The sequence below is a fragment of the Pristis pectinata genome, chromosome 15 (assembly GCF_009764475.1).
Source record: "Pristis pectinata isolate sPriPec2 chromosome 15, sPriPec2.1.pri, whole genome shotgun sequence".
Taxonomy (NCBI): domain Eukaryota; kingdom Metazoa; phylum Chordata; class Chondrichthyes; order Rhinopristiformes; family Pristidae; genus Pristis; species Pristis pectinata.
This window is the reverse complement of record NC_067419.1, coordinates 10,971,323-10,984,998: the sequence shown is the minus strand read 5'-3', so window position 1 is coordinate 10,984,998 and position 13,676 is coordinate 10,971,323. Positions and strand designations below refer to the sequence as shown.

Sequence of the window (13,676 nt, the reverse complement as noted above, 5' to 3'; positions counted from 1 at the left end):
TTGAAAAATTACAGGCCAGTCACCAATTAGCTAAATCAATTAAAATTTATTCTCAAGCCTTCAGAATTTAAAAAAAGATGCATTCCTAAAAAACGTCCCAAACTCCTAAGACAGCTATTCCAACCCCCAGGTCTTGACATAATCCTTATTGCTCTCCATAACCTGTTACCTTTGAATTCGAACCTCCAAAGCTTTGAACATGATCTTTCATATTAACTGTTAACACTGATCCCCAAAGCCCAACTCCTAAACCTGTAACCACTGACCCCTATCTCCAACTGCACAAGCAATGAATTTCAAACTAAATCCCTCTATCATGGTCCTATGCCATGACTGCTCCTTGAACAATACACATTCCCTTTAGGACCTAGATATTTGCCAGTACCATTATTCTTCTTGGATGTATTTCAGTGCAAGTTCATAATTAACAAATGTCAAGAGCAACTTTTGTATTCTTGCTGGTGTTCTATATTGGTAATCGTGGCAGATTTTGTTCTTGGGCCTGTTGATCAGTTTCTACTACAAACCTCCTCCTGTACAGATAAGTGTCAAATTTCTCACGTCCATATACTATTGCTAATAGCATATCTGGCATACCTTCTTTCCACAGATGTGAGTGCTTTCGATGCAAATACCAGAGCCACTCCCAGCCTTAAGAACGTTAACCAGTAACAAGAAAGTTTCTTTCCTGTTGCAATATGACAGGCATTAAAATTTTAATTTTTTCTTAAAGATCCACAGGTTACCAAGCGTTATGTTGTAAGTCAATTTATTGGTTCATTAAGAAATGACAATTGCCCTATTTATCACAGTATAGTAACACAAATAGGTATACAACCTGCAAGATGCAATGATTTGCTGGAGTTGGATTGGCCAGTGAAGCAGTGAGCAGCAAGTTGTTTCAGTATTGGACACAAGCATTTTCTCCGGCTTCATCTTCCAGAGATGATTAAGGTACAAAGCCAAGGCTAGCATAGGGGATTTACCTTGAAGAGCTCTTGATTAGATGCCGATCCCTCAACCTTCAAACACTAAAATTGCAGACAGTGAAGGTTATCAAAAATTACAGTGGGATTTTGATCAGGTGGATAATGGGCAGAGAGTGGCAAATAGCATAACCACCAAGTCTGTTGAAACTAAATGGTTTCTCATGTTCCATTGAAACTCAACTGTTTTGTTTTCTACGATCCTTCGAAACTCATCAGGCCTCATTCCATGCTCCGTTGAAACACACCAGGTTCTGTTTCCCACATTCCTTTTCAACTACCAAGTTTGCTGGAAAATGTGTATTATACTACTGTTGCATCAAAACAAAAAGTGAATTAAAAGTGTTGGAATAACATTTAATATGTTGTAGAATCTGCTGTTTACTGAGCAAAGAGGATGCAGAGGCTTCAAGGGGATAAAGACAAGCTAAGTGACTGTGAACAATGTGGCAGATAGAGTACAAGAAGGAAAAATGTGAGATTACAACCCGAGTAGAAAAAAGATATGTTGTGTATTTTTTAATAATGAGAGATTGGGAAACATTCAGAAGGGACCTGGCCATCCTTATACACGGGAAATGTAAAGCTAACACAGTGCAGCAGGCAATTGGGAAGGCAAATGGTACATTAGCTATTATTACCATTCATGAGAAAGTTGGTGAAACACTTGTACGCTGAAGCTGTAGTGTAGCGGTTAGCGTAACGCTATTACAGCACCAGTGACCCGGGTTCAATTCCGGCCGCTGCCTGTAAGGAGTTTGTACGTTCTCCCCGTGTCTGCGTGGGTTTCCTCCAGGTGCTCCGGTTTCCTCCCACATTCCTAGGACGTACGGGTTAGGAGCTGTGGGCGTGCTATGTTGGCGCCGGAAGCGTGGCGACACTTGCGGGCTGCCCCCAGAACACTCCACGCAAAAGATGCCTGTTTCCATGTACATGTGATGAATAAAGATATCTCCTCTCTTAGAGGCATAGAAGTGCACAAAACAATGCAGAGCCTTGTCTCCCAGCACAGAGAGAGGGTAGAAGACACCACAAGTGCCCAGCAGCTCAGGCAGCCTCTGTGGAGGGAGGAGGGCAGCGAGGGCGCACTGCCGCACGGTCCCCTTGTGCTCCCATTTCCTCGGGACGCCATTGGTCGAGCCAAAGAGCGCGCGCACAAGCAGTCCTGTTGCCGGGCAACCGGTCCCCCCGCCGCTCATTCACGAAGGAGCCGCCTACTCGGTCAGCAACCATTGGACGCGCTTGATCACGTCATCTGATTGACGGGAGGAAAAGTTCCAAGGGGGGAATGTGGGCGGGGCTGCCGTTAACATTTCCTTTAATAAAAGTTTTTGCCAGAGATAAAATAAGAGCTCGCGGCACCTTTCCAACGGTGCCGACGTTACGATTTAAATCGGACCGTTGACGCAGCAGGCACCCTGCCCTGCCCGGCGAGCGGCGGGCGGCATGCGGCGCTACCTGCGGGCCGTGCTGCTGTGCCTGGCCCTCGCCTTCGTCCTCGTCCTCTACGTCTTCAACGAAAGCGCTGAGGCGGAAGGAGGAGTTCGCGGGCCGCCGACTCGGAGTAGGCGACATGGAGGGGGTGAAGCGGGCCCGCGGAGCAGGTAACGCGGAGGCCTGGGTTTAATTGGGGGGGGCCGCTGGGTCCGCTCGGGGCGGCGTTAAAATCCGCCGCTAGCGCGCCCCCTGACGGCTGGGAGGCCAAACACCTATGGGGGGGAGGGAGGCATGGGGGGTGGGGACATTGGTATTAGTTTATTAGTGTCACTTGTACCGAGAACTTGTCTTGCATACTGTTCATACAGATTAATTCATTAAGATTAAGATATCTTTATCAGTCACATCGAAACACACAGTGAGATGCATCTTTTGCGTAGAGTGTTCTGGGGGCAGCCCGCAAGTGTCGTCACGCTTCCGGCGCCAACATGGCATGCCCACAACTTCCTAACCCGTACATCTTTGGAATGTGGGAGGAAACCGGAGCACCCGGAGGAAACCCACGCAGACACGGGGAGAATGCACAAACTCCTTACAGCGACAGGAATTGAACCTGGGTTGCCGGCGCTGTAATAGCGTCGCGCTAACCACTACACTACTGTGCTTGACCACGCAGGGCATTGAGGTAGTACAGGGTAAAAACAATAACGGAAAAGTGTCACAGCTACAGAGGAAGCACAGTGCAGGTAGACAATAAGCTGCAAGGTCAAACAAGGTAGATTGTGAGGTCAAGAGTCTTATCTCATCGGATGTGGGGGGGTATGGGGGGATGTGGGGGGGGAGAATGGGAGCAGCAATGATCTCTAAGAGAATGGTTTAATAATTTATTTGGGCTACTTGCAGATGGGAGGTGTTTGCATTCAGATAAGGTAAATGGGGCAGGACTTGTACAGCAAATGGTAGAGCCCTGAGGAATGAGACCTAATTCTACCTCTGGCTAGATTTCCCTCAACTTGCACTAATGTGGTTATGTTCGCTTTTATTTATTTTGTCACATAAACTTAAATTAAGTTATACACAAATTATGTAATTTTATGCTTTGTCAGATTTGTAATGTGTTGTGCTGTTGCTGCAAAAAGTTGACTTTCATGGCATTTCTACCTTTTGGTGTGCATATGACAAGAAACTTAAACTTGGATGCTGTAGAACAGAGAGACCTAGGGGTGCAGGTGCATAGGTCATTGAAAGTGGAGACATGGGTAGAAGGCATTTGGCATGCTGGCCTTCATTGGTCAGAATATTGAGCACAGGGATTGGGACGTGATGTTACAGCTGTCCAAGATATTGGTAAGGCCACATATGGAGTACTGCGTATGGTTCTGGTTGCCCTGCTACAGGAGGAATGTCATTAAACTAGAAAGGGTTCAAAAAAGATATACAAGGATGTTACTGGGACCGGAGGGCTTGGGTTCTAATGAGAGGCTGGATAGGCTAGGACACCTTTCCCTGGAGCATGGGAGGCTGAGGGGATGACCTTATAGAGGTTTATAAAACAATGAGGGGCATAGATAATGTGAATAGACACAGTCTTTTTTTCCTAGGGTAGGGGAGTCCAAAACTGGAGGCCATCAGTTTAAAGTGAGAGGGAAAAGATTTAAAAGGGACCTGAGGGGCAACTTTCTCATACAGAGGGTGGTGAGTATATCACACAAGCTGCCAGAGGAAGTGGTAGAGGCGGGTACAATTATGACACTTAAAAGGCATTTGGATAATTACCTGAATAGGGAAGGTTTAGAGGGATAAGACCAAACACAGGCAAATGGGACTAGCTCAGTCAGGCAACTTGATTGGCACGGATGAGTTAGACTGAAGGGCCTATTTCCGTGCTGTATAACTCGGAATCTATGAGAGAGTCAGTGTGTGCTTTTCAGGTCACACTGCATTTGCATTACATGATTCAGTGTATTAGAGAGTAATATAACGTAAGAACCATCCACTTGGCTCTTCTTGCATGTGCTTTTCCTCTGTACCTACCTAGTTCTACTCATCTTGCATATCCTTGGAACTTTTCCAGTCTTGAGGGGAAAAAAATGCTGCAAATAATCAGGGCACACAGCATCCGTGGGAGGGAAATAGTGTTTTGGAGTGAGGTCATCAATTTATGTGAGTGACTTGGATGAAGATACAGAAGGTATTGTTGCTAAATTTGCTGATGGCACAAAAATGGTAGGAAAATAAGTTGTGAACAAAATAAGGAGACTTCTTGTAGTCTGAAACTGAAAGTGCTGGAAAAAAAACTCAGTAGGTCAGGCAGCATCTGTGGAAAAGAAACAGTCAATATTTCGGGTTATTCTGACAAAGGGTCGCAGACCCAAAATGTTAACTGTTTCTCTTTCCACAGATGCTTCCTGACTTGAGTTTTTTTTTTAGCATGTTCTGTTGTGGCAAATGGGGAAAATGTTCAATTTGTCAAGAAAAATAAAAATGAAGCATGTTATCTAAATGGTGAGAGATTAGAGCTCTGAGGCTGATTGATTTGAGTTTCCTAATGCATGTTTCACAAATCTTGCTGTTTAATGTTGGGGGATTTGAGTACAAAGATATGGTGGTTATATTTAATATAGACTTTGATGTCAATGTAGGAGATAGGATTAGTAAATTGGCAGATGACACAAATTGATGTTGTGAAGAAAGTGTCAGACCAAAGGAAGATATTGATCAGATAATAAACTAGGCAGAGCAATGGCAGATGGCATTTAATCCTGCTAAATTGGAAGTGATGCATTTTGGGGGCTCAAATAAGGGTAAGATATTCACAATGATTGGTACCCAAGGGAGTACTGAGGAACAGAGGGTCCTTGGTGTACAAGTTCAAAGATCTCTGAAGGTAGCAGCACAGGTAGAGAGTGGGTAAAGATGGCATACAGGGACATAAAGCTGTGCCCTGCTCTGCTACTTTATAAAATTTTTGTGTAGCTGTCTCTGGAATATTGTGTGCAGTTTTGGTTGCTTATGTGTTGAAAGGAAGTGATTGCTTTGGTGAGGGTGCTGAGGAGATTCGTCAGGATGTTGCCTGGGATGGAGTGTCTCAGTTATGGATCGGCTGGGTTTGTTTTCCTTGGAGTGGAGAAGGCTGAGGGGGATCTGATAGAGGTTTACAAAGTTATGAGGAGCATAGTTAGGGTAGACAGTAGTAAACTTCTATCTCCTCCTTTTTCCACCCCCCCCCCCCCCCCCCAACAGAGGTGTCTAGTGAGAAGAGCTTTAGAGGGGATATAAGGAAGATTTATTTTTTCAGAGGGTGGTTGGAGTGTGAAATGCACTGCCTGAGAGTGTGGTGGAGACAGACTCCCAAAACATTTAAGAAATATTCAGATGAGCACTTGAATTGTCAAGGCATAGAAGGCAATGGATCAAGTGCTGTTAAATGGGATACGTGTAGATGGTTGTCATGGATGAGGTGGGCCAAAGGGCCTGTGTCTGTGCTGTATGACTCTTTGAATTATATATGATGTTGACAAGCTTTGTCTGGAATACTGTGCACAGTTTGTCTTTTTGAGGGAAGGATATTAATAAATTGGAAGCATTTCAGAGAAAATGTACTAGATTAATACCGGGAAAGGGCAGATTATCCTATGACAGATTAGTCTTGGATCTGCTGGAGTTTAGAAACATGAGAAGGGACTAATTGACACATACAAGATCCTTGGGGATTCTTGACAGAGTGGAGATGTTTCTTTTTGTGGGAAATTCTACAACAAAGGGTCACTGCTTAAATAAGGAGTCCCCATTTAAGCTTGATGAGGCATTTTTGTTTTGCACTGAGGATCTTGAGTCTTTGTCTTGCTGAAAAGGCAGTAGTCTTTGAATATTGTTAAGGCAGAGGAAGATAGATTCTTGATGAGTGAGGGAGTAAACTGGAATGTGGAGTTCAGGTCTAGCACACAGAATCAGGGCAGCCATGATCTTATTGAATGGCAGAGCTGGCTTGAGGGGCTGAGTGGCCTGCTCCTATTGTAATTCGTATGTTTCAGGCTAATGACCTGCCCTAAGTGTAAGGTTTTCAACCTAAAGCATTAAACTTTGTTTCTCTCTCCATGGATGCTGCTTGACCTGCTGGGTAATTTCAGCAATTCTGTTTTCATTTCATTTTCCAGCATCTGCAGTATTTTACCTTTGATAATATTTTCATGTTGTTTAACCTTTTGATCTGGTTTGGGCACAAATAAGGTATTTTGTCCAGTTCTGAATGCTAAACTTTGGGGAAGATTTGAAGGATATAGAAAGGTCACAGAAGAAATTTGCTAAAATAATTCCAAGGATAAGGAGCTTTAGTTATGTAGAATATCAGGAGAACATTAGGTTATTCTCATTGGAGAAGAGGAGGTTGAAATCAAGATGTTCAAAAGCCTGAAATGTTAATGCAGAAAAAAAATAGAGAAAGAAGTGTCTCATTAATTAATACTAATGTGACAGATTTTTCCAACTATAACTAATGGCTAGAGTCATGGACACAGATTCAATTGTCGCTTTCAAAGAGGTTGTTGTATAAATAACTAAGTAGAAAGGATTTGCAGGGCTATGGGAAGGGCAGCGAAATGGGTTTAACTGGATTGCTCTTGCATAAAGCTGATACAGATTTGACAGGCCAAATGGCCTCATCCCATATTGTGATCATCCTGTCTTTTTTTTTGCTTTAATTCTTTCTTAAACGTTTGTTTAGAGAATGCAACCTATTTCCTTGGGTGAAAGCCTCTCTCCTCCTTCGCCCCTTTGCCAATTTTCTTGAATCTGTACCAGTGGAAATAGCTCCATTCCTCATTATTTTAAATCTCCCTCTAGTTTCATGTTTATTATTACTGATGCATACTATTCATTCAGTGTTTGAAGTTCCATGAGTTGTTAGTCCAGGTCTCTGAGTCACTGGTATTTCCAAGCTTTTTAGGATAATCTTTAGATTCTAAAATACTAATGATGCATAGTGAAAGACTTTTCCCTAATCAAGTTTTCAACATTATTGAGATGAATTCTATAGAAAAGAATAGTGAGTGTAAATTCCTTGCGACTCACCTGACGTTTTATTCCTAATTGTGCTTTATTTATTTTGGAGTGTGCAGCGTTAGAAGTTATGGTGCAAAAGCATGTGATGACATTTAATAAAATTTAATGAGTTCACCACCATCATCCTTGCAGACAGTTGAAAGTGGTTTTGAGGCCAGTCACCATTACCTCCTTCATGACGATTAAGGATGGATATTAAATACTAACTTGGCTAATGACACCCACATTACAAAAGCAAATGAAAAAATGTTGCTGATGTATGCATGTTGGGATAAGTTTTGCTCCATTGTTAAATGTGAAGGTGAGGTAAGACAGCTTGACTAGTCATTTAATGGAGATGACAGGGATATGAGGGTGCAGATGTTGTGAATGAGCATTGCGTAAGAGTAGTGGTGTCGTTGGTAAGATGTCATTTGAAAATTAAGCTCCTGCATCTTGCTGAGCAGCACTAAATTGTTAAAGTTCTTCATGCACTGTGCTAAATTTCTGATGTTAATCTTAGTTCTACTTATTCCCACTGCCTCCGAGCATACGTATCGAGGGTTAATGTAAAAACAGAAAATGCTGGAAAAACTCAGGAGGTCAGGCAGCATCTGGGGAAACATTTAACATTTCAGTTAACATTTCAGGTCGAAGACTCCTCATCAGAAGTGAGAAAGAAAGAAAGTTGATTAGTGTAATAGCAGTGAAGGTGGTGAAAGGCAGTGGGTGGAAGAAAGGGATTGTCTATAAAAGTGTGAATAGGACATTTAAGCTCCTTTTGTCTGTGTAATGTGTTGCTAGCGTTCTGAAGTCTGGCTGTGGTATAGTCTGACCTATTGGGGTGTACCCAGCAGGCCAGAATATATAAATAGAAGAGACTAATGGCAACAAAAATGGCAAGTCCTAATACAAACAGAAAGAAAGAGTAAATCATCTGAAGCTTTAGAATTCAATATTGAGTCCTGCAGGCTTCAATGTGCCCAGATAGAAAATGAGGTGTTGTTCCTTGAGCTAACATCGAGCCTCATTGTAACAGTGCAGAGGCCACAGAAGGAGCGGGATGGTGAATTTAAAATGGCAGGGAATTGGAAGTTTGGGATTGGTCCAATGGGCAGAGCTCGGGTGCTGCACAAAGCAGTTATCCAATCTTCATTTGGGTTCCTCACATAAGGGAGGTTGAATGCAGTACACCAGACTGGAAGAAGTGCAAGTGAATTTCTGCCATTCCTGTAAAGATTGTTTAGATCATTGGATGATGGAAAGGAAAGAGATGAAAGGGTAGGTGCAGGCAACTCCTGTGTTATTGGGGGAGGGGGGGGAGAGGAGGGGGTGGGTTGTGTCCCTAGAAGATGGGCCTTATAGGGATATTTTTTCCCTCCCATAATGCAAAGCTGCGTCATCTGAGCATGTGCCAAGAAATGTGAGTTGGGGGAAAAATTTGTATTGATTTTTTTTTCAGAGATTTTGTGAGAGCAAATTTTATTCCGCATCTCAAAGTTTTGGGTAGTGATTTGTGAATTCTGTGAGGTTAAATTTCCATAACCTGAATGGCCGTAACATGGTGGTTGCCTATCTCACAGTGGTTGCTTGGGGAAGGGCCATATGACAGGAAGTGATGGGTGGGGACAGAAGAACAGACCAGGAAGTTGCTGTTGGGAGGGGAAGGATAAGTGTGCTTGGTGTGGAATCCTGTTGGAGTTGGCAGAAATTACAAAATGTGATCTGTTGAATTTGGAGGCTGGTGGGATGGAAGGTGAGGACCACAGGAACTCTGTTCTTGTGACTTGTCTACTTGCTGCACATCTGCTCTCACCCCTTCTCCTGGACAGAGCAAGAACAGAGTGAATATTTACTGTCCTGCCAAAACTGCACTGAATGGTTGCAGATAATAGGGACAGCAGTTCCTTTATCTGTTTATGTTTCTTACCCAATTTAACACTAGTTCAAATTATACTTTATTGTCATTCACCCATGTGCTGTAAAAACACGTTGAGGAACAAAATGTCGTTTTTCCCCAGACTCTCTCAACAGAGGACATACAATAAATGCAGACAAAAAAAATTGTGCAAGTGCAAATAGTGCAAAAAACTGTACATACAGAATACAAAATTAGTGCAGGGTTAGTGCAAAACCGAACAAAATACAGAACTCTGTGTTGCACTAAATGTATAAACATGTTCAGCAGCAGCCAAAGTTCTTATATGCTGTTGTGCAAACCAGGGCTTTTGGCGCAGCATTTGTCTGAAACTGCCTCCAGGGTATTCAGGAGCCTGACAGCCTGGGGGGAAGACACTGTTGTACAGTCTAGTAGTTCTGGCCCGGACGCTCTGGTACTGCTTGCCAGCTGGCAGTGGGCCAAATAGGTCGTGGGAGGGATGAGAAGGGTCATCTATGATTCTGCAGACCTTGTGTGTTGTAGATATCCAGTGTGAAGGGAAGAGGTACTCCAATGATCTTTCCAGCCTTACTTGCAATTCTCTGCAAAGTTTTATGGTCAGAGATGTTATAGTTACTGTACCAGGCAGAGATGCAGCTAGTCAGGACACTCTCAATGATGCCATTGATGCACAGGGTGAGTGGTCAGCCTGGGCCTTTCTAAAGTCCCAATAATCTCCCTGGTTTTGTCCACGTTCAAGGAGAGATTGTAATTATGGTTTTGAGAATGGAGGTGAATACTGTTAATTGTCGCCTAATTCAAGTACTTTTTTTACCTCAAGCAACTTTGAGATTAGTTAGTGGTTCTCAACCATGATTCAAATTAGTAATTATTTTATTGTCTTCTACTATGTACTAAAAACCCATTGAAATCCTCACATACATCGTTGTCTACTCAATTGATCATTGCAAATCGACCCAAGCAAGATAAGCAGATATGTGGGCAAAACAGGAAATGTTGTTTTTTCCTTTATCTTGTATTGAGGCAATGAAGCTACTGGTAAATTTGACACCTAAGAATTAATGAAGTGCTGCACAATCATTGTAGAATCTAGCTGTTTGATTTCCAACAAGTGGAAATCTTGTGCATTTCTTTCTGTATTTTTTAGTAGAGCAACAGTGAAGTAAAATGGTGGAACAAAAGCAAAGACAGGCAGTTGCCTAAAGCACTTCAAGATTGAAGCATTACCTTCTGGCATTCAGACCCATAAATGGGAAGAAATTGCTTCCAGGTATCACATTAGTATTGAGAGAGGCAGAGCTGATCTGCCAATGATAGAGGAGGAAAAAAACTTAGTTACAGTAGGAAATTGGTTTTCCATGTGAATTTTGTTTTTCTGCTGTGGAAGATGCCTGTTTGAGGATGGATTCTTGATGTAAAATTTGGTATACAGTTGATGAATTAGATGGTGGTCAGCTTGTATGCCGCTCTAGATCCTCATTGCTTTTATGTTGATGACTCTAAATTTCATTAAAAGACTCCAATAGCTGAGGGTTTATTTAATGAGTATCTGAGCTTTATAAATAGTAGATATACCAGGTTTGATCCTTAAATTATGATGGACAAGTAGTCTTACCTGATTGATTGATAATTGTGCATGGGACAAAGAGAAGTTCATTATCCACTGCTGTTGGCATTTATTTTTCTGTGTGAATGTCATGTGAAGATAGAATATGTGTGGTTGTGATTTCCTTGTTATGAGAGATGGTTGACAAAACATTAAAATTATTTATTCTAACAGAATATGTGAATGTATTTTAACAAATTCCTCATTCTCATCCATCCATTCCTACTTCATCCACTTTCTTACTGTAAAGTTATTGCAGGGAAGAAAGTTTTTCTGTTTTTATAAGGGGTTATAAGAAACAATTTGTACAAATATCAGGTGGGGTTCCAAAGCAGGTACATGCTGTCTATGAGAAAGTTAACTAACAGTTGGCTGTTATACTCATAAGATATCTTGCAGTCCCAATACTTAGGGAAAAAATACATTCATTAGTGAGTTATTTATCGAGTCCTTCAAGATGTTTATAGATGCATTGGTATTTACTAATTCTTAAAAAATGTCTTCAGATTTGTCGAATGTATTCGAGGATGTCCAAACCAAAATACATTGCCAAATCTTCTCATGTGCACCTCACTTATGATGATTAAGGAGTTTATGCTCACTAGTCAGGTTGACATTGCCAAGGTTTGGAATTGGTTTATTATTGTTGCATGTACTGACATACAGTGAAAAGCTTCTGTTTGCGTGCCATCCAGACAGATCATTTCCGTACGCAAGTACATCCAGGTAGTAAAAAGGAAAACAGAATGCAGAAAATAGTGTTACAGTTACATAGAGTGTGTGGTGCAGATAGACAAATGAAGTGCAAGGGTCATAACGAAGTAGATTGGGAGATTAAGAGGTCATCTTTTAGCATGAGACGTCTGTTCAAGAGTGTGATAATGGCAGGATTGAAGCTGTCCTTGAGCCTGGTGGTACGTGCTCTCAAACTTTTGTATCTTCTGCCCGACGGAAGGGGGGGAGAATAGAGAATGACTGGGGTTGGAAGCGGTCCTTGATTATGTTGGCTGCTTTCCAGAGGCAACAGGAAGTGTGGAGGGGAGACTGGTTTGCGTGATGGACTGGGCTGCATTCACACCTCTCTGTGGTCTTGGGTAGAGCAGTTGCCATACCAAGCTATGATGCATCAGGATAGGGTGCTTTCTGAGGTGCATCTGTAAAATATTGGTGAGAGTCATCAGGCATTCCTCAGCCTTTCGAGGGTGTAGAGGCATTGGTGTGCTTTCTTGGCCGCTGCATCCATGTGTCTGGACCAGGACAAATTGTTTGTGATAATTACACCTCAGAACTTGAAGCTCCCAACCATCTCCACCTCAGTACCATTGAGCACTTACTCCGCCCTGCTTCCTGAAGTCAATGACCAGCTCCTTGCTTTGCTGAAATTTAGGGAAGGGTTGCTGTCTTGACACCATGCCACTAGGCACTCTATTTCCTTCGAGTACACCACCTCATCGTTATTCGAGATCCGGCCCACTACCATGGTGTCATGTGCAAACTTGTAAATGGAGTTAGAGCAGACTTCGGCCACACAGTTGTGAGTGTATAGGGAGTATAGTGAAGGGCACTGGTGTTGAGCATAATCATGGAGGAGGTATTGTTGCCTACTCTTACTGATTGTGGTCTGTTGGTCAGGAAGTCAAGGACCCACTTGCAGAGTCCTAAGTCAAGAAGCTTGTTGATGAGTTTGTCTGGAATTATGGTCTTGAAGATGGAGCTATTGTCAATAAATAGGAGACACAAAAGACTACAGATCTTGGAACCTGGAGCAAAAAGAACAAGGTGCTGGAGGAACTTAGCAGATCAGGCTAAGTGGAGGGAAATGGACAGTCGACATTTTGGGCTGAGACCCTTCATCTGGACTGAAAGAGGGGAGGTGGCCAGTATAAAAAGATGAAGGGAAGGGGTGGAGCAAGGGCTGGCAGGCGAAAGGTGGATCCAGGTGAGGAGGGTTGATGGGCAGATGGAGGAAGGGAGAGTGAAAATAGTGACCGAAGTTGGAAAGTGATAGGTGGAGGTGACAAAGGCTGAAGCTGAAGACAGGAAGGTGGAGCATGGAATCAAGTGAGGAAGTTAGATGGGAACAGTGGGGGAGGGGAACCAGTGGGAGGAGTCGGTGGGTGATGGACAGTTGGAGTGGGTGGAGGAGGGGAAAGAAACAGGGTGATAGGTGCTGAGGCAAGTGTGGGGAAAAGCTGGGTAGATCAGGAGGAGAGAGAAAAGGGACAGAGGTGGAGCAGTTTGCCTGAAATAGGAAAATTCAAAGTTCATACCATTGGGTTGTAGACTACCCAGATGGAATACAAGGTGCTGTTCCTCTAGTTTGCGTTTAGAACCCTGGCAGTGGACTAGCCAGAGGACAGACATGTCGGTGTGGGAATGGGGATGAGAATTAAAATGGCTCACAACTAGGAGATTAAGATGGTCACAGCAGATGGAGTGCAGGTGCTTGGCAAAGCAGTTGCCAAGTTTGCATTTACACTCACCGATGTAGAGGAAGCCACATCAGGAGCACCTGATACAATAAACGAGGCATGAGGATTTGCATGTGGATATCTGCCTCACCTGGAAGGGCTGTTTCGGGACCTGGATAATTACCACTGCCAGGGTGAGGCTAAACGCAAACTAGAGGAACAGCACCTGGTAGTCCCCCTGTCCCTTTCGCGCTCCTCCTGATCTACCCATTTCTTCCTACACTCACCCCAACCCC

General features: G+C 43.1%; 1 protein-coding gene across 2 annotated transcripts in view; it reads left to right on the top strand.

Annotated features, from left to right (window-relative positions):
- Positions 1-1,139: 1,139 nt before the first annotated feature.
- gxylt1a (glucoside xylosyltransferase 1a) overlaps positions 1,140-13,676 on the top strand; it is a 41,124-nt gene continuing 28,587 nt past the window's right edge. The window contains exon 1 of one of the 2 annotated variants that reach the window (XM_052030259.1): positions 1,140-2,590. In XM_052030259.1, coding sequence (XP_051886219.1) covers positions 2,433-2,590 — 158 coding nt within the window. In that variant the 5' untranslated portion in view covers positions 1,140-2,432. The remainder of the gene's footprint in view (positions 2,591-13,676) is intronic. The other variant, XM_052030260.1, reaches the window with a different exon arrangement.